The sequence below is a fragment of the Salvelinus sp. IW2-2015 genome, linkage group LG8 (assembly GCF_002910315.2).
Source record: "Salvelinus sp. IW2-2015 linkage group LG8, ASM291031v2, whole genome shotgun sequence".
Lineage (NCBI taxonomy): Eukaryota > Metazoa > Chordata > Actinopteri > Salmoniformes > Salmonidae > Salvelinus > Salvelinus sp. IW2-2015.
In genome coordinates this window covers 39607251-39631814 of record NC_036848.1, presented here as the reverse complement: position 1 = coordinate 39631814, position 24564 = coordinate 39607251, and the positions used below count along the sequence as shown (strand labels likewise).

Sequence of the window (24564 nt, the reverse complement as noted above, 5' to 3'; positions counted from 1 at the left end):
CGGTAGTGTGTATATATACATACATACATACATATATATACACACACACACACACACACTACCAGTCAACGTTTTAGTACACCTAATTATTCAAGGGTTTTTCTTAATTTTTTACATTTTCTACATTGTAGAAAAATTGTGAAGACATTAACACCATGAAATAACACATATGAAATCATGTAGTAACCAACAACAAAAAAAGTGTTAAAAAAAAATTGCCACCTTTTGCCTTGATGTCAGCTTTGCACTCTAACATTCTCTCAACCAGCTTCATATATTTGGATTTGTTTAACKCTTTTTGGGTTACCACATTATTCCATGTGTTAATCCATAGTTTTGATGTCTTCAGTATTATTCTACAATGTAGAAAATAGTAAAAAGCAAGAAAAACCTTTGAATGAGTAGGTGTTCTAAAACTTTTGACCGTTAGTCTATATATTTCCTTCCTTAGATAAACCCATTGCCAGAAACTTTAACACAACGCTCAAATCAATTCAATCCGACCTCAGTAGATAACTAACATCTAGACTTGGCCGGTATCCAGATTTTCAAAATCGTCATGCCTTCCTTCTCTCATACCAGGATTTAGGGTATTACCGGCATAGCACACAAGAGGCGCAATAAAAGCAAGAAAATACAATTGGGTCTCAATTACCAGAATGCTAGCAAAATTTGCACAAACMAATAGCGAAATCACAGACGCTGTTAGATAAATGCTAACAAGCGGAAAAATAACAAATTGCTAAGACTGTCAATTCCAGCTCAAAGTTATACAAGCATAGTTAATAGCTAACGAATCATTTTCGGTGAGTATGGAAGCCATTATAAGATATCTGATTTCAGTACAAAATGTTTGCATTGCATACAAGTGTAACTTTATCACCTCATGTGCGCCGCACAACAGGGACTTGCCGATAGATAAAGAATGCTTTGGACTCACCTGCTGCTTTCTCGCGTTGTGCTATTTACAAACAAACGCGTGACACTGACTCAACTGTTCTGGGAAACTATGGTAATCTTCATAACATTAAATAATGTGACAGGTGAAATGAAGAACGCAATCTGCGTTATCTCCTAAAGCGGGGGTGCCAAAACGTTTTCCCTTACAGCATTTGGGAACATCCCACGCGTCTATTTATATGGGCAAACTGTTCACAGRTCTCGTTGGTAGAGAGAATTTTGCATGTTTAAAGCATACTTTTCTGCATTTCTACACATTTTGTCATGGAGTGCAAAGAAAATGTTGCAGTTCTAAAGCAAAAATGTACTAAAAAAAGTACAACAATATCTATGGGCTAAAAAACCTAAATAAATAAAAATGTTAGCTGACATTGGCTAGTTGATCTGGACATTTCTGACGAGTTATAAATAGCTTTCTAWGGTATGCAATGACTGACGTGACAAGAGGAAAACTGATGCACTAAACAATTTTGAAATTCTACTATTACAACTTTCAAGAGTAAGTTTAAAGCCGGGCTGAGWTCCTCAATAAAAAAACTGCGCGCCCCAGTTTGGGAACCACTGTCCTAAAGAATTGCACAAGTTGACTGCAGGTAATTCAAATGGATTTAAAAACGTCAAAATAAATAGTTGACGGTGTTAAACCCATCCCGTGGCTTTTTCCAAATACCCCGATATACAAGTTATACCGCCCAAGCCTACTAACGTCCCAGTTGCTTTAACCGGCAGCATATCAATTGTCAAAATGAATATATTGCCACGGTTGAATTGATGTAGTTAAATCCTTCCTTTGTCTCCCCCTTCTTACTATTGAGAAAAAAATCCATATTGTGGTTTCAAAATGTATATTGCAAGGTAAGCGATCCCGGGTAAAATTACAAAATAGAAAGACGTAGGGGGACTATCCGTACCAAACTTTAAAATGGTATTTCCAGGCACTAGAATTTTGTCCGATCCTAAATTGGTTTAGACATGATTATTCCACCAACTGGCTGAGGTATAGAGAGAAATACAGTGTATCCTACTGCCATGGAAGAGGTGGTCTTCACTGATATATCTGTTAAACAATGTAAACTATGCTTTGGTCCCATTTCTGCTCACACAATCTCTATTTGCTGCAAAAATTTCAAACAATGTAACTGGGAATCAAAATGGCATGCRCATACTCCAATATTTCACAATAATGCCTTGTGATCTGAAGGGCGGCCTTTTGCATAACCTCAATGGTACAAATGTGGAATCCATATCCTTGCAGATATCATGGACAGTAATGGCTTGAGAACCTTCCAAGATTTCCCGCTCAGCCCAGTCAAAACTGTTCGCTGCTCTGGCACCCCAATGGTGGAACAAACTCCCTCACGACGCCAGGTCAGCGGAGTCAATCACCACCTTCCGGAGACACCTGAAACCCCACCTCTTTAAGGAATACCTAGGATAGGATAAAGTAATCCTTCTAACCCCCCCCCCTTAAAAGAGTTAGATGCACTATTGTAAAGTGGTTGTTCCACTGGATATCATAAGGTGAATGCACCAATTTGTAAGTCGCTCTGGATAAGAGCGTCTGCTAAATGACTTAAATGTAAATGTAAATGTAAATTTGAAAGACACATACATTACCATGCAACTCCTTTTTTTATATTTACAACTTAGGTCAGCTATGCTGGCCTATGAAGTCCCTTGCCAAACCCAAGTCACGAACCATCCAATGATGGGATTTATAAATCAATTATCTGGGCTCCCAAAAAGATTGATCTCAATAATACAGTGCATTCGGAGTGTAGTATTCAGACCCCTTCTCTTTTTCCACATTGTGTTACATTACAGCCTTATTCTAAAATGACTAATAAAAATTGTTCCTCATCAATCTACACACAATACTCCATAATGAGAAAGCGAACAGTTATTGAATAAAAATAAAAAAATATCAGAAATACTGTATTTACATAAGTATTTATTATTTACAGACCCTTTAATATGAGACTCAAAATTGAGAGCAGATGCATTCTGTTTCCATTGATCATCCTTGATGTTCCTACAACTTGATTGGAGTCCACCTGTGGTAAATTCAATTGATTGGACATGTTTTGGAAAGGCACACCTGTCTATATAAGGTCCCACAGTTGACAGTGCATGTGTAACCGATGTGAAATGGCTAGCTAGTTAGCGGTGGTGTGCGCTAGCAGCCTTTCAGTCGGTTACGTCACTTGCTCTGAAACCTAGAAGTAGTGGTTCCCCTTGCTCTGCAAGGGCCYCGGCTTTTGTGGAGCGATGGGTAACGATGCTTCGTGGGTGACTGTTGTTGATGTGTGCAGAGGGTCCCTGGTTCGCGCCCGGGTCGGGGCGAGGGGACGGACGTAAAGTTAAACTGTTACACATGTCAGAGCAAAAGCCAAGCCACGAGGTCGAAGGAATTGTCTGTAGAGCTCTGAGACAGGATTGTGTCGAGGCACATATCTGGGGAAGGGTACCAAAAAAACTTTTGCAGCATTGAAGGTCCCCAAGAACGCAGTGGCCTCCATCATTCTTAGATGGAATAAGTTTGGAACCACCGAGACTCTTCCTAGAGCTGGCTACCCGGTCAAGCTGAGCAATCGGGGGAGAAGGGCCTTGGTCAGGGAAGTGAACAAGAACCCAATGGTCATTCTGACAGAGCTCCAGAGTTTCTCTGTGGAGATTGGAGGACCTTGCAGAAGGACAACCATCTCTGCAGCACTCCACCAATCAGGCCTTTATGGTAGTGGCCAGACYGAAGCCACTCCTCAGTAAAAGGCACATGACAGCCCGCTTGGAGTTTGCCAAAAGGCACCGAAAGGAATCTCAGACCARGAGAAAGAAGATTATCTGGTCTGTTAGAAACCAGGCACAGCTCATCACCTGGCCAATACCATCCCTACGGTGAAGCATGGTGATGGCAGCATCATGCAGTGGGGATGTTTTTCAGCGGCAGGAACTCGGAGACTAGTCAGGATCGAGGGAAAGATGAACAGAGCAAAGTACCGAGAGATCCTTGATGAAAACCTGCTCCAGAGCCGTCAGGACCTCAGACTGGGGCAAAGGTTCACCTTCCAACAGGACAACAACCCTAAGCACACAGCCAAGACAACACAGGAGTGGCTTCGGGACAAGTCTCTAAATATCCTTGAGTGGCCCAGCCAGAACCCGGACTTGCACCCGATCGAACATCTCTGGAGAAACCTGAAAATAGCTATGCAGTGACGCTCCACAGCCATCCTGACAGCATGAGAGGATCTGCAGAGAAGAATGGGAGAAACTCCAAATATAGGTGTGCCACGCTTGTAGCGTCATACCCAAGAAGACTTGAGGGTGTAATCGCTGCCAAAGGTGCTTCAACAAAGTACAAAGTAAAGGGTCTGAACACATGTCAATGTGATTATCCATTTTTTTTTTTTGATATGTTTGCAAAAAGATCTAAAAACCTGTTTTTGCTTTTTCATTATGGGGTATTGTATGTAGATTTAGGGGGGGGACAATTTAATCAATTTTAGAATAAGGCTGTAACGTAAAAGGTCTGAATACTTTCCGAATGCACAGTACTTCCATTCATTTTTTAACWGGGCTACCGACAGACTAGTATTGTGAGGCAAAACAACCAACACGTACGTGTTCGTGAGAGTCTCATCTTTCCGTTGAGGGGTCTTAACAGACGTTTTCGTGTGAAGGCCGGTTTTCGGGATGTCTCGATCTAACTAACACCGTTCTAGCTCTGCCACCTTTCACCACAGATGAGGAAGGGCGACATCGGCGAATGCAGTGGATTTCTGTAGCTTAAATGGACAGATTTTGATGGGGATTTWAAAAAWTAACGAATTAGATCGACTCTCGGGTTAACATACTAAAGGTTTTGCTAATCAAATTTCTGTATGGTATAGGTTAAGATAAGATCAGAGGAAGACTCGCATGTCTGAACCAGCGACAGAGCCTCTCTCCTCCACTAAGCACCCCAGTCAAAGCTTCCTGTTGCTGCAACTATATAGCAAGAGGGAAAGGGGATGATAATACTGGACAAGTCTCAGAGAGGAACTATATGTTTCACATCTTGTAACTTACATAAAATTATTGAGAGTATTTTCCTTCCTGGCTGCAATGGTGTGATGTTTTAACTAACAGTCTATGTATGTGTCTGTCAATAATGTGGCTTTTCCACAATAGAAACACAAGAGTCTTTAGGTCAAACACCTGTGTAAAAACCCAGCAATGGAAAAGCCCTCTAAGTGGTCTCACCATCCTGTCCAGTAGAGCTGGAGCTATTGTCCTGACTATTGCCCAGAGAGGCGATCATGTTCCCCATCTGGGGGTACCAGGCCGTCTAAGTCAGCACCTTGGCTTTCTTGGTGGGGGGGGTTCCCTTTAGAAAATAGAACAAGGAGTGGAGAAAAGGGTGTTGCTATATAAATGGCTATACAGTATAAAGTCTATACAAATCTAGCCTCACCACCTGTACACACAGAAAGACATTTTGTACTTGGAGGTRGATCATCACCTGTGCCTTGCTTCTCTCTCTCACCTGCAGCCGTGCCAGGATAGAGGACWTCTTGCAGTTGGAGGAGTAGGCTCTGGAGCAGGAGACGCTGCAGAAACGCTTGGTCTTGGAAAAGAAGGTGTCTCCGCTCCCAATGAAACCACACATCTCACACACCGCTGTGGAGAGAAGAGGATAAGAATATGTTACAGACCGGATCGGTGGTTTGGTGAGCTGTGATGAGTAGCCTTGTCTGGACCCAGAAGACTTGCGTTAGCTCCCTGATTAGCTTGATCAGCACGCTGATCAGCTTATATTAGAGATCCACACTACATGACCAAAAGTATGTGGACACCTGCTCGTCGAACATCTATTTCCAAAATCATGGGCATTAATATGGAGTTGGTCCCCCGATTGCTGCTATAACAGCCTCCACTCTTCTGGGAAGGCTTTCCACTAGATATTGGAACATTGCTGCGGGGACTTGCTTCCATTCAGCCACAAGAGCATTAATGAGGTCGGGCACTGATGTTGGGCGATTAGGCTTGGCTCGCAGTCAGAGATCCAATTCAACCCAAAGGTGTTTGATGGGGTTGAGGTCAGGGCTCTGTGCAGGCCAGTCAAGTTCTTCCACACCAATCTCAACAAACCGTTTCTGTATGTATCACTTTGTGCACAGGGGCATTGTCATGCTAAAACAGGAAAAAGGCCTTCCCTAAACTGTTGCCACAGTTGGAAGCACAGAATCGGCTATAATGTCATTGTATGCTGTAGCGTTAAGATTTCCCTTCACTGGTACTAAGCGACATAGCCCAAACCGTGATAAACAGCCCCAGACCATTATTCTTCCTCCACCAACCTTTAAGGCTGGCACTATGCATTGGGGCAGGTAGCATTCTCCTGGCATCCGCCAAACCCAGATTTGTCCGTCGGACTGACAGATGGTGAAGTATGGCTGCTCGGTCATGGAAACCCATTTCATGAAGCACCAGACGAACAGTGCTTGTGCTGATGTTGCTTCCACAGAGGCAGTTTGGAACTTGGTAGTGAGTGCTGCAACTGAGGACAGACGATTGTTACGCGCTACAGCCCTCGGTGGTCCCGTTCTGTAAGCTTGTGTGGCCTACAACGGCTGAACCGTTGTTGCTCCGAGACATTTCTACTTCCCAATAACAGCAGTTACAGTTGACCGGGGCAGTTCTAGCAGGGCAGAAATTTGACCGAACTGACTTGTTGGAAAAGTGACATCCTATGACTGTGCTACATTGAAATTCACTGAGCTCTTCAGTAAGGCCATTCTATTGCCAATATTTGTCTATGGTGATTGCATGGCTGTGTGCTCGATTTTATACACCTGTCAGCAAACGGGTGGGGCTGAAATAGCCGACTCCACTAATTTGAATGGGTGTCCACATACTTTCGTATATATAGTGTAAGTTGTTGCATGGTGCAAACATAGAGATCCTATTAAAGTGTTCTAATTCCTAATTATATGGTTACATGGTAWTTCAGATGCTTTGATAGCATATCCATCATTTACCACCATGCATGCAGTTGCAATTCTGATTTAACCAGATACATTGTCATATTTGTGTTGCATTGCAACATATAGGCTATTGAAATACAATTTTCATCAATTGCATTTTCCCAGACCCTGTCGATAATAGGCTATTCTATTCCCAAAAAATTGCAGCTGCGCTGGTATATTTTTTCGCATCACCTCTTCGCCCGCGACCACACCACACCACAACCAACAAGGGTTTGCTACCCGACAATTATGTTCACCTTATGGTAAGGGTGGCAGAAATGACGGTCGCGTACAATCATGGAAGATAAACCTTGGGACAATTTTCTCGCATCAAATGAGGCTAACGTTATATGAGTTTAGAGGAGAGCCGCTACGTGTGTCTCCCATACCGACCCCCCTCCTCCTCCGCTGGCAATTTATAAAGAACAAAAAATCAGACTAGGGAGGGGGTTGATACGCCGAAGCTGAAATCGAGAGGCGAACCCAGTTAAGGAGTATTTTTTTTACACGGGACTTCCCCAAAAGGAGGGGGAAAAGTCACAATTGTGGAATCAAAAAGAAAATTAAGGTTCAAAATACGTGAAAACGTCTCCGGTTGTGGATTCCGTATATATTTTTAATTCGAAAAAATATGGCCGAGAACGTTCTGGACTCTGGCCCGCCTTCAGCCAAGAGGCCTAAACTATCCTCTCCGGCACTTTCTGCCTCCGCCAGCGATGGAAACGGTAAATATTGTTAGATCTTTTTTTGTTAGGGGTATTGTTTTTTTTGTTTATTTTGTAGTATTTTCAATTATTGTGGTATTATTCGGAAGGAAAAGGGGCCGTGTAATTGCCCACTGTTTTTGTCGCGCTAGCTAGCGAATGTGTGTGTCGGACTTGCATAGCAGTAGGCTAGTAGTAATTTCAGCACTACGGTGAACGCTGGCTAGCTAGTTACGAATACGGGGCTTGCTGCATGGGTAGTTTGTTACATTATTTGTCGTTAGCATTTAGGTAATAAATACTGTCAGTTTAAGATGTTATGCCAYTACGGCAAACATTATTTTAAATTATTATCCCCGAGATTGACAAGGACGCTTTCCTTTAAGCGACACAGAACTCGCTAGCTAATGTTAGCTAGCTAACTATTTTTAAGTAACTAGCTAACGTTAGCTAGCTACTGTAGTGATCGGTGTGGCAAATGGTTTTAAAAACATTTTATACTAAATGAGGTGGCTAATTCAGCTAAGTGGCAATCAATGAAACACATCGTTCAACTCGTTTACAAGTAAATTGGCTAATTCGCCTAGCCAAGTAACTTACTTTGCTAACTAGTTATTTTTTAGGTTGCTAGTGAGCTCTTTAGTCAGTTCGCTAGCGAACTTTCAAAGCGAGTTGTGACAAAGCTCTCATCGCCATTCAATGCTAACGCGTTAGCTAGCCCGTAAGCACACCAACTAAGGTTAACAGTTAACTGCAACACTGACGTTTTTACCTCCTCAAAGATAGTATTTAATAAAGTTAGTTAATTAACGTTAACTATATATATAACAAACGATAACGGTAGTTAGCAAACTAATTGGTGAAGTTTCGTTCACCTGGATACTTGTTAACGTTACATGTTTCCCACTAAGCTAACTTAGTTTTATTAACGATGACTAGCTAGCTAACGATGTTAATTACATAGCTAGCTACTACTGCAGCAGGCCCATGTAGCTAGCTTGCTGAATGAGTGATTATGTTCAAATTGTCATTAACTAGTTTTTCTGAAGATGTGTGGCAGAGACTGGAGGACTAAGGCTAACAACCTATACAAAAACGTAAAATTGCAGTGGTCAAACATAGAACTGGGCCACAGGATTTACCACTGTGATATGTTTAGATGGCCTTCTGCAGATGCTAAATAGCTAGCGAGTAGTAGTTTGAAATTGGACTTGAAACTGTTAGTTAATTTTGTCATTGCATTGCTAGCGAGCTACTGCCTCCCATTGCCCATATATTAGCAAACAGTACATGCTAAAGTCAGCCACTTGACAGAAAATACTTTGACGTCCCAAGGTACTTAATAACAGAAAATAATCCCGTGCCTGTACTGCTCTTTTGATATATTTTTTCTCTCGTAGTGTTAAGAGAATGCTGTGGCTGTCCAATTTCTCCAGGGAAGGTCCTGTAGGCCTATAGCAATTCATAAATTCTTTAGTTATTTAAAAAACGTTTTTTTAAATTGTTGCAACTTGCAGGCATTCTGTACCCCAATATTCAGTGCATATCAAAACGAGGCCTGTATTTGCAAATTGGATGGACACTACAGAAACTTAAGTGACTTATGTCTTCAGGTGAGACACAATGAACTGCTTTCTGTTTGAGAGCATCTCAAGGTTTCAGCGGGTGACAATGTCAGTGTGTGGGGGGGGGCTTCTTTGTTAGAAGGCATGGAACCCCTGAATATAGCACAACAAAGAAGAAAAGCTTTTTCTTGACAATTGGTATAATTTTGTGACGCTCAGTCTTACCCCTGGGTTGTGTTCAATACTCTGGCACAGCTTTGCAAAATGTTTTGAAATGGACAACTTCCCGTTGCCCCTCTGTTTTTCTCAGTTTCAAGGTGGTTTTCTCCCATTTGTTACCTACTGAACATGACACTGGAGGTGGACCTGTGTCCAGAGGGTCTCTATGAACCTGGCTCTCTGTGTGGTGTTAACGCAGTGTCGAGGCCCATCTGTCACTCTGTGTGTAAAGCTCTGTCTGCGCTGTGCTAAATCACACTCGCGGTCTGGCACAGACCGTCCGAGGCCAGCCACTGTGTGTGTGTGTGTGGGAGAGTGTCTGTTTGAGCGGCCACCTTCATTTCAAAGCATTGGTTTTCCTCATTATACAAATGTAGTTCTCAGGCTATGCCGATTGGGCACCACCTTTGATGCGACCATGTATGACTGTTTGAATACAGTGCACTGGAATTGGTTTTGTTAATAGTCACTTATTGTTATGCCAGAAATGTACCCTGGCACACCTCTATTTCTCTCCCTTTCACTTTTTTCTCTTTCCATATGTTCACAATCCCCCTCTTGCTCTTTTTCTCCGTACTCATGTTTTCTCCCTCCCTGCACAGATTTRGGCTCGTTGTTCGACCTGGAGCACGACCTCCCTGACGAGCTCATCAATTCCTCTGAGTTGGGCCTGGTCAACGGAGGGGACCTCAGCCAGCTGCACACCAGTCTGGGGGGAGGAGGTGGGATGGGCCTGGGCCCTGGAGGAGGGGGTGGCCAGGACGCAGTGGCCAAGCACAAGCAACTCTCAGAGCTCCTTCGATCAGGCGCTCCACATGCCTCCACACAGCAGGGCCAGGGTGTGGTGGGCAGCCCAGGCGGGGCCAGCATGGGCCACCTGGGGAACATGAAGGTATCCCCTGGGCCCCAGGGCATGGGCCAGCAGCAACACCTCTCACCCCAGCAGCAGGCCAGCATGATGCAGCAGCAGGTGGGGATGGTGGGTGCCATGAACAGGGGCATGATTGGGGCCCAGAAGGGCAACGGACAGCAGCAGCAGCAAGCCATGATGGGGGGGCCGGTGATGAACGGATCCCCCAGGATGAGCTTCTCGAACCAGGGGATGGGGGGGAGCAGTAACATGCTGGCTGAGACTCTGCAGCAGCAGGGGGCCGGGGGACAGGCTGGACTCAGAGTACAGCAACCTGGAGCACTGAACAAGGTATGTATGGACCCTTCAGACAAGAGAGCGGAGATGTTTTTAATTTGCCTATTCTTTAGTTTAAGGACATTGAGATGGGCATCTTTAAGCCACCCTGACCAAGAAAGCTGCATGTGGTTATTTTTGCCCACACAATGTTAAAATTCAACAGTTTATTCACAAAAACAGGTTAAAAGAGCAGTTGTCATTATTCATATATTAAGGATGTTTTAATCAAGGTTTAAGAATGTACAATTCAAATTATTTGGGTTTTAGAGATCTAAAGCTGTGTGTAGTTAAAGGCTCTGTCAGGGAGGAGGAAGACTAGTAGAGTGCATGCCTGGGATGTGGAGGGAGGAAGCGAAATTATGAAGTCATTCGATTAACCCCTAGCCCTCGCGAGCAACCAGACATTACTACAAATTGGGAGCCACGTGGAAGCCCTTGATTATCAGTGGTCGTCTTATTCCAACATGTCAACATGAAATGTGGGGCAACCGTGGCATGGTGGAGTGATAATTGGTCTGCCTGTTCTGAGCCATCATTAATGTTTTAATTGAACCCACWAATGTTACCTGCTGCTAATTGATTTGAAAATAAGTACGTTGTCTCTCTTTAGAAGTAGTTGATTTTAATTGGTGTGTAAACGGCGTGGCGGAGAAGTTGATTTGTGGTGAAAGGGAGATGGTTCTTCTTTTAGCTTTAATGGTCTTCACTGGGGCTGCAAATTTCCAGAGACTTGGCGATARGATATTATCATGATACTTAGGTGCCGATATGTCTTTTGAATCTCACGATTCTATATGTATTGCGATTCAATGTTCCAAACACTGCTGCAGAGTGTCAAGCGAGAGTCATGAGAACAAGTTTTGATCAGTTATGGAAATAAGTGCCCAAAACAAATTGTCTCCCTATTTTAAAAGATTGAGAACAAACTATGAAGGAAAAATACTGGCTTTTTGGTGCAGGTATAGGAAACTGGCACAAAAATAATATTGCGTTGTCAAAACAATACGATATACCATAAAATAATATCTCCATATGTAACTATCGATTTACGTTTTTCTCCCATTACTAGTTTTCACACTTAGTGATTAATATCCCCGGGGTCGTGCTCATTTAACAGGACCACTCTGTCTGAAGAAATACAATTCAAGTGTTTTAAACACATTTTCTAACACATTGCATATAAAAACTGTTCAAATTTATGCCAATTTATTTCACTATTTTTCCTCAATCCAATATGCTTTGTTTAAACCACACGTGTCATACTCATTCCACGGAGGGCCAAGTGTCTGRGTGTTTTCGATCCTCCATTGTACTTGATTAWGGTCATTAATTAGTAAGGAACTATCCACACCTGGTTTTCTAGGGCATAAAAAACWAAAATCTGCTGATTTAAACCATGCCTTCTCTAACCCTCCCTCCTGTCTTCCATTTCTGTGTCTCCATATCTTCTATACATTTTCCTGCCCATCCTCTTCTCAGATGGGTATGGTGGGTAACCCAGGCKCCTATGGAGGCCCCTACGGTGAGCAGCAGGCAGGCCCGGGCCTGGGGGGAGCAGGGCTGGGCCCTCCGCTCCAGAACAAAGGCTCCATGCCCAACAGCCTGGCCCAGTTCAGCATGGACAAGAAGAGCCAGCCCATGCAGGGCATGGCTGCCATGGTAAGGAAGTTAGATAGCTAGTCTCCTACCTATCATTTAAAACTTATCTGTCATGGATGCTGCCTTTTTGTGTACCAGTCAACCACACTGACCAACCCTGAACAGACTATCACGGTTGCAGTAACTTGTATATTTTCAATTATTTTATTTCCTCTTTCTATCCTCAGGCCACACAGCAGTCTGRCGCAGGTGTGGGCGGTGGAGCCGGAGGCACTGCAGGGGTGGTCCCCAACGCCCAGGGAGGCCTGGGGCCCGCCGTGACTGCAGCAGCTGGGGCGCCCCCTACGGCCGACCCCGAGAAGCGCAAGCTGATCCAGCAGCAGCTGGTACTCCTGCTCCATGCACACAAGTGCCAGCGGCGGGAGCAAGCCAACGGGGAGGTGCGCCAGTGCAACTTGCCACACTGCCGCACCATGAAGAACGTCCTCAACCACATGACCCACTGCCAGGCCGGCAAGTCCTGCCAGGGTGAGCTGATAAGACCCAGAATAGATAGACCTGCAAGATGGTTCCCTGTCACACCTTTACCTAAGATGTGTATGATATTCATCAAGAGCTCTCTGAAGTAATCATCACAATCTTTTTCTCACCCTTTTTCTTTTCCTTGTCTCTGCCCCTCTTCCCCTTCGTTCTCTCTCCTTAGTGGCTCACTGTGCGTCATCCAGACAGATRATCTCTCACTGGAAGAACTGTACGCGGCACGACTGTCCTGTCTGCCTGCCGCTCAAGAATGCCGGGGACAAGAGGAACCAGCAGTGTGAGTGTATCTGCCCATCAAACAATACTTTTCTCACTACCCCTCTCTCCCTCAGTCTGTTAGCTGGCTCGTGTAATAGTAGTACGCGTCTAGTCTTAGGTTTAGAGAGTCGTCAAGTCTCAACTCTTTCAAGTAATGTCTATGGATGTACAGTGTGTTCAGACCCCTTGACTATTTCCACATGTTATGTTACAACCTTATTCTAAAATGGATTAAATAAAATATTTTCCTCATCAATCTACACACAATACCCCATAATGACAAAGCAAAATGTTTTTGCAAACTTATGAAAAAATAAACCAACAGATACAATATTTACATAAMTATTCAGACCCTTTGCTATGAGACTGAAATTGAGCTCAGGTGCATCCTGTTTCCATTGATCATCCTTGATGTTTTTACAACTTGATTGGAGTCCACCTGTGGTAAATTCAATTGATTGGACATGATTTGCAAAGGCACATACCCGTCTATAAGTTTGCGCAGTTTACAGTGCATGTCAGAGCAAAAACCAAGCCATGAGGTTTAAGGAGTTGTCCATAGAGCTCCGAGACAGGATTGTGTCGGCACCAATCTGGGGAAGGGTACCAAAAAAATTATGCAGCATTGCAGGTCCCCAAGAACACAGTGACCTCATCATTCTTAAATGGAAGACGTTTGTAACCACCAAGACTCTTAGAGCTGGCTGCCTGGCCAAACTGAGCAATTGGGGGAGAAGGGCCTTGGTCAGGGAGGTGACCAACATCCCYATGGTCTCTGACAGCTCCWGAGTTCCTCTGTGGACATGGGAGAACCTTCCAGAAGGACAACCATCTCTGCAGCGCTCCACCAATCAGGCCTGTATGGTAGAGTGGCYAAACGGAAGCCACTTCTCAGCGGCAGGGACTGGGAGACTAGTCAGAATCGAGGGAAAGATGAACGGAGCAAAGTACAGAGATCCTTGATAAAAACCTTAGGAGCGCTCAATACCTCTGACGGGGGTGAAGGTTCACCTTCCAACAGGACAACAACCCTAAGCACACAGCCAAGACAACGCAGGAGTGGCATCGGGACAAGTCTCTGAATGTCCTTGAGGCCCAGCCAGAGCCCGGACTTGCACCCGATCGAACATCTCTGGAGAGACCTGAAAATAGCTGTGCAGCAACGATCCCCATCCAACTTGACAGAGCTTGTGAGGATCTGCAGAGGAGAATGGGAGAAATGTGCCAAGRCTGTAGCGTCATACCGAAGACGACTCGAGGCTGTAATCGCTACCAAAGGTGCTTGAACAAAGTACTAATAAAGGGTCTGGACACTTATCTAAATGTGTTCTGTTTCTTTTTTTTATTTGTATACATTTCTAAAAACCTGTTTTTGCTTTGTCATTATGGGTATTTTGTGTAGATTYAGGGGGGAACGATTTAATCCGTAAGGCTGTAACTTGACAAAATGTGGAACAAGTCAAGGAGTCTGAAATACTTTCCGAATGCGCTGTATATAAGACGTCTAGATGCTTTGAGATTGATTTATAAATCAACAAGTTCATGATCTGCCATGAAGTTGTTGCCTTATAAATCAGTTTACTACATTATAAACTTTGACAGATGAATGCCTTATGTTCCCGACCTAGGCTTTTATAGCGTTCCTCCTAGGGGACAGAATTATTAATAATCCTGTCTCTACAGCTCTGCTAGGAGGTGCCGGTGTAGGTCTGGGTAGTTCCCTGGGCTCGGTGCCCGGAGGCCAGCCCAGCGCAGCCAATCTCAACCCCCCCAGCCAGATTGACCCCAGCTCAATTGAGAGGGCCTACGCCGCCCTGGGCCTCACTTACCAGGGCACCCAGATCCAGAGCCAGCCCAACCAGGCTTCTCTGCCCTCACAGGGTCTGCAGGGCCAGCCGGGCATGAGGCCGCTCAACCCTATGGGTAAGCTATTAGTTTTCTAAAAGATAGTCAGGCTACTGTGTGTTTTTACCCCCATTTCGAAGTCCATGCCTTTAAACATATGGAGTTTTWTWTTTATTTTTTCTGACTCAATGCCATAGGTTAACAAGTGGCCGGGTTCTACATGTTTCAATATTCAGGTGTCCTGTCTCCTTTAAAAAGAGAATGCCAGTGTTTTACCTTCGAAAATACAGAGAAAAGAGTCCCGTTTTGTGAATCATGTGTTATTATTGGTTTAAATAATTTTCTACACCAGGAGTGTGCATGGTCCTCTTGGGTTTTGAAGCCGTAACCAGTCTGTCCATAATAGTAAGGTTACACTGTTGCTTTCCCTAACTGAAACCGCCCCCTTTTGTCCACTTTAATGGGAATTACACACACACACAAAAACACACAGATGTTTTATTTGTCTACATTTTGGTGTAGTCGACTTTTCCCCCCAAGTCACTTGAAAATAAAACGTGTGGTGGGAGTAATTTCTATCATTGACTTCTAAGTAATMTTTTAACAACTTTATTCTCATAACCACAAACAAAAGGTAATGTTGAATATTATTTGTGCAAAACCCGTGTGTGAATTTTTATTTCACCATGTTAGGGGGTAACCCGATGGGGGTGAATGGAGGAATGGGTGTTTTACCCCAGAACCAGCAGGCCAGCCTGCTGCAGGACACCATGCTCCACCTCAACATGAACTCCCAGGGGTGAGTCGCAGACCTGCATTAAAATATAATTATTTGRTCTCTTAAATACTTCTACCTGCACTTGATTGAGCATGCCCGGTGCAATAGAATTGTCCCAGAACTGCAAATCTCCACCCATCTGACACTTCGGCCAGGCGCAAACTTTGTTCTCTCTGTGTGTTCTAGTCTGATGAATGATGCGGGTGGGACGGGTAACATGGGCTCCATGCCCATGGCGACCCCACCCTCTGCAGCAGGTATGAGGAAGAGTTGGCACGAGGACATCACCCAGGACCTGAGGAACCACCTGGTGCACAAACTGTAAGTGGCCGGGAGGGACAATACAGCCTCTGGATGGGACCTAAAAACACCGTGTCTCTGGGGGCCCATGCGCCTGTCATCGATGTCAAAAAATGGTTCTGCATTTAATAAATTGATAACCCTCCATAAAGTATTTCATAAACCTTTTTCATTTCCATATGTACTAGGAAGCTAAGTGTTTGTTTCTTGGGCTTCAGGAATGTGACTGATTTGAAAGTATAAGGGCATATCAGTGAACAAATGCCGTGGTCAAGGCTACTAGTGGAGCTTACCCGGGTTTTCAAAAGCGCATATCAGACCGAGAGCCTAATGCTTCTTAGGTAAATCAAATGTTATTGGTCACATACACATATTTAGCAGATGTTGCGGGTGTTGCGAAATGCTTGTGTTCCTCGCTCCAACAGTGCAGTAGTATCCAACTATTCACAATGCACACAAATCTAAAAGTAAATGAATGGAATTAAGATATATATATGTGTATATTACTATATCAAGCAATGTCGGAGTGACATTCACTAAAATACTGTAGAAACGAATACAGTATATACAGTTGAAGTGGGAAGTTTACATACACCTTAGCCAAATACATTTAAACTCAGTTTTTCACAATTCCTGACATTTTTAATCCTAGTAAAAATTCCCTGTCTTGGATCAGTTATGAACAACACTTTTATTTTAAGAATGTGAAATGTCAGAATAATAGTAGAGAATGATTTCTTTCATCACATTCCCAGTGGGTCAGAAGTTTACATACTCAGATTAGCGTTTGGTAGCATTGCCTTTTTAAATTGTTTAACTTGGGTCAAACGTTTCGGGTAGCCTTCCACAAGCTTCCCACAATAAGTTGGGTGAATTCTGGCCCATTCCTCCTGACAGAGCTGGTGTAACTAAGTCAGGTTTGTAGGCCTCCTTGCTCGCACACGCCTTTTCAGTTCTGCCCACACATTTTCTATAGGAATGAGGTCAGGGCTTTGTGGTGGCCACTCCAATAATTTGACTTTGTTGTCTTTAAGCCGTTTTAGCCACAACTTTGGAAGTATGCTTGGGGTCATTGTCCATTTGGAAGACCCATTTGCGACCAAGCTTTAACTTCCTGACTGATGTCTTGAGATATTGCTTCAAATATACCACATAATTTTTCTCCTTCATGAGCCATCTATTTTGTGAAGTGCACCAGTCCGTCCTGCAGCAAAGCACCTCCACAACATGATGCTGCCACCCCCGTGCTTCATGTTTGGGATGGTGTTCTTTGGCTTGCAAGGCCTCCCCCTTTTTCCTCCAAACATAACGATGGTCATTATGACCAAACAGTTCTATTTTTGTTTCATCAGACCAGAGGACATTTCTCCAAAAAGTATGATCTTTGTCCCATGGCGGTTTTGGAGCAGTGGCTTCTTCCTTGCTGAGTGGCCTTTCAGGTTATATTGATATAGGACTCATTTTACTGTGGATATAGATACTTCTGTACCTGTTTCCTCCAGCAGCTTCACAAGGTCCTTTGCTGTTGTTCTGGGATTTATTTGCACTTTTCGCATCAAAGTACGTTAATCTCTAGGAGACAGAACGCGTCTCCTTCCTGAGAGGTATGACGGCTGCGTGTCCCATGGTGTTTATACTTGTGTACTATGTTTGTACAGATGAACGTGGTACCTTTTTCAGGCGTTTGGTAATTGCTCCAAGGATGAACCAGACTTGTGGAGATCTACAATTCTTTTTCCTGAGGTCTTGGCTGATTTCTTTTGATTTTCCCATGATGTCAAGCAAAGAGGCACTGCGTTTGAAAGGTAGGCCTTGAAATACATCCACAGGTCACCTCAATTGATCAGACTAATTGACATAATTTATCAGAAGCTTCTAAAGCCATGACATTCTGGAATTTTCCAAGCTGTTTAAAGGCACAGTCAAGACCCACTGGAATTGTGATACCGTAAATAATCTGTCTGTAAACAATTGTTGGAGAAATGACTTGTGTCATGCACAAAGTAGATGCCTAACCGACTTGCCAAAACAAATTATAGAATGTGCTGCGATGTGGTCGGAAAAAACGAGTTTTAATGACTCCAACCTAAGTGTATGTAAACTTCCGTCTTAAACTGTACATATGAAATGCTTTATGTAAACATTATTAAAGWTACCAGTGATTCTATGTACATAGGGCAGCAGCCTCTAATGTGCAGAGTTGAGGTACAGGGTGGTAGCCGGCTAGTGATGGCTAATTAACAGTCTGATGGCCAGTTGAGAGAGAGAAGCTGTTTTTCAGTCTCTCGGTCCAAGCTTTGATGCACCTATACTGACCTCGCCTTCTGAATGATAACAGGGAGAACAGGCCGCGGCTCGGGTGGTTAATGTACTTTTTGGCCTTCCTGTGGCATCAGGTGCTGTAGATGTCCTGGAGGGCAGGTAGTTTGCCCCCGGTGATACATTGGGCAGACTGTARCACCCTCTGGAGAGCCTTGCGGTTACGGGTGGTGCAGTWGCCGTACCAGGCGGTGATACAGGATGCTTRCTATTGTGCATCTGTAAAAGTTTCTGTGGGTCTTTGGGGCCAAGCCACATTTCTTCAGCCTCTTGAGGTTGTGGAGGGGCTGTTGTGCTGCCTTCACACTCTGTGTGGGTGGACCATTTCAGATTGTCAGTGACGTGTTATCCGAGGAACTTGAAGCTTTTCAACTTCTCCACCGCTGTCCGGTCGATGTGGATAGTGGCATGCTCCCTCTGTTTCCTGAAGTCCACCATCTGCTCCTTTTGTTGACGTTGAGTGAGGGGTTATTTTCCTCGTTATTGTTGGTAATCAGGCCTACTAATGTGTCGTCTGCAAAGTTGATGATTGAGTTGGAGGCGTGCATGGTTATGGGTGAACAGGGAGTACAGGAGGGGGCTGAGCACGCATCCTTGTYGGGCCCCAGTGTTGAGGATCAGCGAAGTGGTGTTTCATACCTTCACCAGCTGGGGGTGGCCCKTCAGGAAGTCCAGGACGCAGTTGCACAGAGCGGGGTTCAGACCCAAGGCCCAAGCTTAATGATGAGRTATAGTCAATGAACAGCTTTCTTACATAGGTATTCCTCTTGTCCAGATGGGATAGGGCAGTGCGATGGCYATTGCATCGTCTGTTGATCTATTGGGGCGGTATGCAAATTGCAGTTGGTTTAGGATGTAAGGTGTAGGTGAWATAATCCTTAACTAGCCTCTCAAAGCACTTCATGATGACAGAAGTGAGTGCTACGGTGCGATAGTCATTTAGTTCAGTTACKTTTTTGCTTTCTTTGGTACAGGACATCTTGAAGCAAATGAGGACAGCAGACTGGTATAGGGATGCAGCCTTGCAAGGTTTAACATGCTTAAATGTCTTACTCATGTCGGGCCACAGAGAACGAGAGCCCCCAGTCCTTGGGAGCGGGCCGCGTCGGTGGCTCTGTGTTATCCTCAAAGCGGACGAAGGTGTTTAGCTTGTCCGGGAGCAAGATGTTGGTGTCCAATGCTGGTTTTCCCTTTTTCTAATCAGTGATTGTTTATAGACCCTGCCACATACGTCTCTAGGGATGCAACGGTACACCGTATGTTATCGAACTGTTCGGGACACCCCCTACGGTTTAATACGCACACATGAACTGCGGAATTATGGTATGCCTGTCATTTTCCTATAATTTCCAAAACTTGCTTATTGCGGAGCAGACTACACGCACGTTGTACATTCTGATCCACAGAACCAGACGCGCGGCTTGTGGATGTTAGGGGGCTCKTGAGGGCTGACWAACTTTACTCCACAGGGACGTCTCAATGTAGTGACCGCAACCCRCTCCCCCTTAAACAACTAATGGATGATTTGCAATGACATCTCAGTAGGAAACATCCCTAAAGGGGCCCCATGAAGAACGGGAAAACTAATAACAAATACTCTCTCAGCTTCATGACATTGGCTAGCGAGACGGAGGGAAGCAAATTTGAAGAGGCACCGACGTCTTTTAAATCCTCTGTGTGGGAACATTTTAATTTCAGCGTTCAATACGATGAAGAGGATAGACTATAAACAAAGTACAGTCTGCAAGCATTGCTTTGCCACTTGTTGGCTATTTAAGTGGAAACACTTCTAACCTGTCGTCGCCATCACCTGGCCGTGGCCGYAAAACAAAAATTACGAAAGCGGTGGGGGTATTCGTAGCCGAAGATTTGCAGTCCTATTCGGTGGTTAKTGACTTGGGATTTCGTCACCTGATWAAAAAATAAAAATGAACCGCGTTACGATGTCCCCTCCTGCACAAATTTCAGCAGCAAATTAATTTCTAAACTCTATGAAACATCACAGAGAAATTGAAAATGAATTGACACATCCACCCTATCTAGCTCTCTCCACTGATAGTTGGACCTCCCAGAGAAACTCAAATCTACCTCGCTGTGACGGATCACTATGTTCTGGATTGGGAGATGACGAGCTACAGGTTGTCAAAGCTTAGGATAACTTAGTTTTTCTCCGCTTGATTTCATACAGTAGAGACAGAAACCAGGCCTAGTCAGTCATGCTGCTATTTTTCTGAACGTAAAGTTTTTTTTGTTTTGTTTTTTGTCTAAGAGTTTGTTTTTATCAAGATACCGAAACGTACCGTTACCATGGCCCACAAACTGATACATACCGAAGGGTGGGCCCACTTTACCATTGCATCCCTGTGTCTGAGCTGTTGAATTGCGACTCCACTGACTCTGTATTGACGTTTTGCCTGTTTGCCGTCAATCCACGGTTTTTGTTTTGAGTAGGTTTTAATAGTCAGTGGGAGCAACATCGCCTATTCACTTCCTGATGAACTGAGTCACTGTGTCCGTGTATACGTCAATGTTATTCTGAGGCATCCCGGAACATATCCTAGTCCGCGTAATCAAAACAATCTTGAAGCATGGATTCTGATTGGTCAGACCAGTGTTGAATAGACTTCCTGTTTGAGTTTCTGGCTATAGGGAGGAGCAAAATGGAGTTGTGATCTGATTTGCCGAAGGGAGGACGGGGATGGCCTTAGCCATTCCGGAAGTGGGAGTWACAGTGGTCAAGCATTTTTGTAGCACGAGTACTACAGGCAATGTGTTGCTAGAACTTTTGGATGCCTTTTCCAGCTACAATAATATAACAATATTCCTGTCTGCGCAATGTACTGAGAACCTAGCTAGCTGTTTGGAAGTGAACAGTATATCCAGAGAGAGCCATGATTCAGTTAAACCGAGTATGTTACAGTTRCTAATGTCTCTCTGGAAGGAGATCCTCACCATGAGCTCGTCTACTTTATTATCCAGAGTCTGAACATTAGCAAGTAATATACTCGGAAGTGGTGGATGGTGTAAACCTCTTCTCCGCCAGCAGCATCTTGGAGCAGCCTCGGGAATAACTTCAATTGGGGGGGTATGAACATAGGCTCCAACTCGGGAAAGTCGTAATGCTGGTGAGTTACCGCCGCTCTGATATCCAAAAGTTATTTCCGGCTGTATGTATTAACGCCAAAAAAGTTCTGCGCTAATAATGTAAGAAATAACCAAACCCCAAAAAATAATACTGCAGTTGCTTAGAAGCAGAGCTGCCATGACACGTTCTTTGAGTTTTAATTTACAAATGATGTCTCCACAGAAGCGTCCGTTACCAGGATGGTAAAACGGCTTGATCGCCGTAGCAACATCAGGGAAACTGGGCAGAAGGGTTTGGTGCTTCAAATACAGCAGTTCGGCAACATCTTTAATTGAGGCTCTCATTCTCCTTAGTTGCCGGCCTCAACACGTTACAGATAGATGAACTGTATAGGATACTCTGGGGACATGACATTGTCTAGATGCAAACAAATATCATATTTGGCTGACAACGGCTCTTGAGGGGTTGAACAAAAAAAGCAGTTTGCGATTTCGTTCATACTGGTGAATCGGCATTTGAGTTGTGGTTGCAATATCAACAATCCCTTATCTCTGGTATACAGTGCATTCGGAAAGTATTCAGACCCCTAGACTCTTTCCACATTTTGTTACGTTACAGCCTTACTCAAAAATTGATTAAATAAAAATGTTCCTTATCAATCTACACACACTACCCCAGAATGACAAAGTAAAAACAGGTTTTTAGAATTGTTTGCAAATTTATACCTAAAATACCTTTTTTTTATTCAGACCCGTAGTGATGAGACTCGAAATTGAGCTCCGGTGCAATCGGGGGAGAAGGGCCTTGGTCAGGGAGGTGACCAAGAACCCGATGATAACTCTGACAGAGCTCCAGAGTTCCTCTGTAGAGATGGGAGAACCTTCCAGAAGGACAACCATCTCTGCAGCACTCCACCAAATAGGCCTTTATGGTAGAGTGTCCAGACACTCCTCAGTAAGGCACTCCTCAGTAAAAGGCACATGACAGACCGCTTGGAGTTTGCCCAAAGAACTCTGACCATGAGAAACAAGATTCTCTGGTCTGATGAAACCAAGATTGAACTCTTTGGCCTTAATGTCAAGTGTCACGTCTGGAGGAAACCTGGCACCATCCCTACGGTGAAGAATGGTGGTGGCAGCATCATGCTGTGGGGATGTTTTTCAGCAGCAGGGACTGGGAGACTAGTCAGGTTTGAGGGAAAGATGAATGGAGCAAAGTACAGAGATCCTTGATGAAAACCTGCTGCYGAGCACTCATTACCTCAGACTGGGGCGACGGTTCACCTTCCAGCAGGACAACGACATCCAAGACAACGCAGGAGTGTCTTCGGGACAAGTCTCTGAATGTCCTTGAGGGGTCCAGCCAYAGCCCGGACTTGAACCCGATCGGACATCTTTGGAGAGACCTTAGCTGTGCTGCATTCAACCTGACAGAGCTTGAGAGGATCTGCGGAGAATAATGTATTTGGGGAGATAATACCAGAGTCTGTAATCGCTGTATAAGGTGCTTCAACCAAGTAGTGAGTGAAATTTGAAGATTTGATTTGATTTGATTTAGATCTTTTTTTAAATTAAAATTATTGCTAACATTTCTAAAACCCTGTGTTTCTTTGTCATTATGGGTTATTGGATTGTAGATTGAGGAATATATATTTTTTATCCATTTTAGAATAAGGCTGTAACGAAACAATGTGGAAAAGGTCAAGGGGTCATAGTTTCCGAAATCACTGTGTCTTGGCATGCATCATTCAAGACAGTTTAAATTATGTGCAGCGCAATTGACACAACACACACCATCTCAGGAAAGACTATTTGGGTTGCCAATAATCAGTATAGAAAACAGTTGGGCAGTGGACCTGGACCTACAGGCTGTGGTGAAAACCGTCCAAAAAAGGACTTAATGAGATCATGGTAGTCTCAAGTTGAGTTGAATTTACTTTACTTTAAATATTGAAGCCCTTTTGTGTGGGCTATTAGCCAGGCAACCTGCTGAGTTCAACATATATAGTGGCTGAATTTATCCTCAAGCAGACTACTTTTTCCCTAATTGATAGGCTATTTGATTTGTATTTTTTTGATAAGGTTTATAAATGGTAGCTAAATATATACCGTTTTTAAGTCGGAAGTTTACACACTTAGGTTGGAGTCATTTGTTTTTCAGCCATTCCACAAATTTCTTGTTAACAAACTATAGTTTTGGCAAGTTGGTTAGGACATCTACTTTGTGCATGACACAAGTAATTATTCCAACAATTGTTTACAGACAGATTATTTCACTTATAATTCACTGTGTCACAATTCCAGTGGGTCAGAAGTTTATACACTAAGATGACTGTGCCTTTAAACAGCTTGGAAAATTCCAGAAAGAATGTCATGGCTTTAGAAGCTTCTGATAGGCTAATTGACATCATTTGAGTCAATTGGAGGTGTACTTGTGGATGTATTTCAAGGCCTACCTTCAAACTCGGTGCCTCTTTGCTTGACACATTGGGAAAATCAAAAGAAATCAGCCAAGACCCCAGAAWWWWWTTTGCAGACCTCCACAAGTCTGGTTCATCCATGGGAGCAATTTCCAAATGCCTGAAGGTACCACGTTCATCTGTACAAACAATAGTATGCAAGTATAAACACCATGGGACCACTCAGCCGTCATACTGCTCAGGAATGAGGCGCYTTCTATCTSCTAGAGATTAACGTTCTTTGGCGCAAATAAATCCCAGAACAACAGCAAAGGACCTTGTGAAGATGCTGGAGGAAACGGGTACAAAAGTATTTATATCCACAGTAAAAGGAGTCATATATGAACATAACCTGAAGGTTATGTTCTTCTTCTTTAATGACGGTTCTATTTTTGTTAAATCAGACCAGAGGACATTTCTTGAAAAAGTACGATCTTTGTCCCCATGTGCAGTTGCAAACCGTAGTCTGGCATTTTTAATGACGGTTTTGGAGCAGAACCGTCATCAGCAAAGAAGAATCCACTGCTCCAAAACCGTCATTAAAAATGCCAGACTACGGTTTGCAACTGCACATAGGGACAAAGATCGTACTTTTTCAAGAAATGTCCTCTGGTCTGATTTAACAAAAATAGAACCGTTTGGCCATGATGACCATTATGTTTGGAGGAAAAAGGGGAGGTTGCAAGCCAAAGAATACCATCTCAACTGTGAAGCACGGGGGTGGCAGCATCATGTTG

At 43.9% G+C, this 24564-nt stretch overlaps 1 protein-coding gene and 1 pseudogene across 1 annotated transcript in view; one reads left to right on the top strand and one right to left on the bottom strand.

Moving 5' to 3' along the window:
• LOC111968247 (lethal(3)malignant brain tumor-like protein 2) overlaps positions 1–6597 on the bottom strand; it is a 29500-nt pseudogene extending 22903 nt beyond the window's left edge.
• Positions 6598–6970: 373 nt separating this feature from the next.
• Positions 6971–24564, top strand: part of LOC111968246 (histone acetyltransferase p300) — a 50436-nt gene continuing 32842 nt past the window's right edge. Inside the window, exons 1-8 of the mRNA XM_070444919.1 lie at positions 6971–7693; positions 10059–10657; positions 12125–12304; positions 12472–12772; positions 12948–13061; positions 14726–14965; positions 15581–15686; positions 15852–15986. Coding sequence (XP_070301020.1) covers positions 7600–7693; positions 10059–10657; positions 12125–12304; positions 12472–12772; positions 12948–13061; positions 14726–14965; positions 15581–15686; positions 15852–15986 — 1769 coding nt within the window. The 5' untranslated portion in view covers positions 6971–7599. The remainder of the gene's footprint in view (positions 7694–10058; positions 10658–12124; positions 12305–12471; positions 12773–12947; positions 13062–14725; positions 14966–15580; positions 15687–15851; positions 15987–24564) is intronic.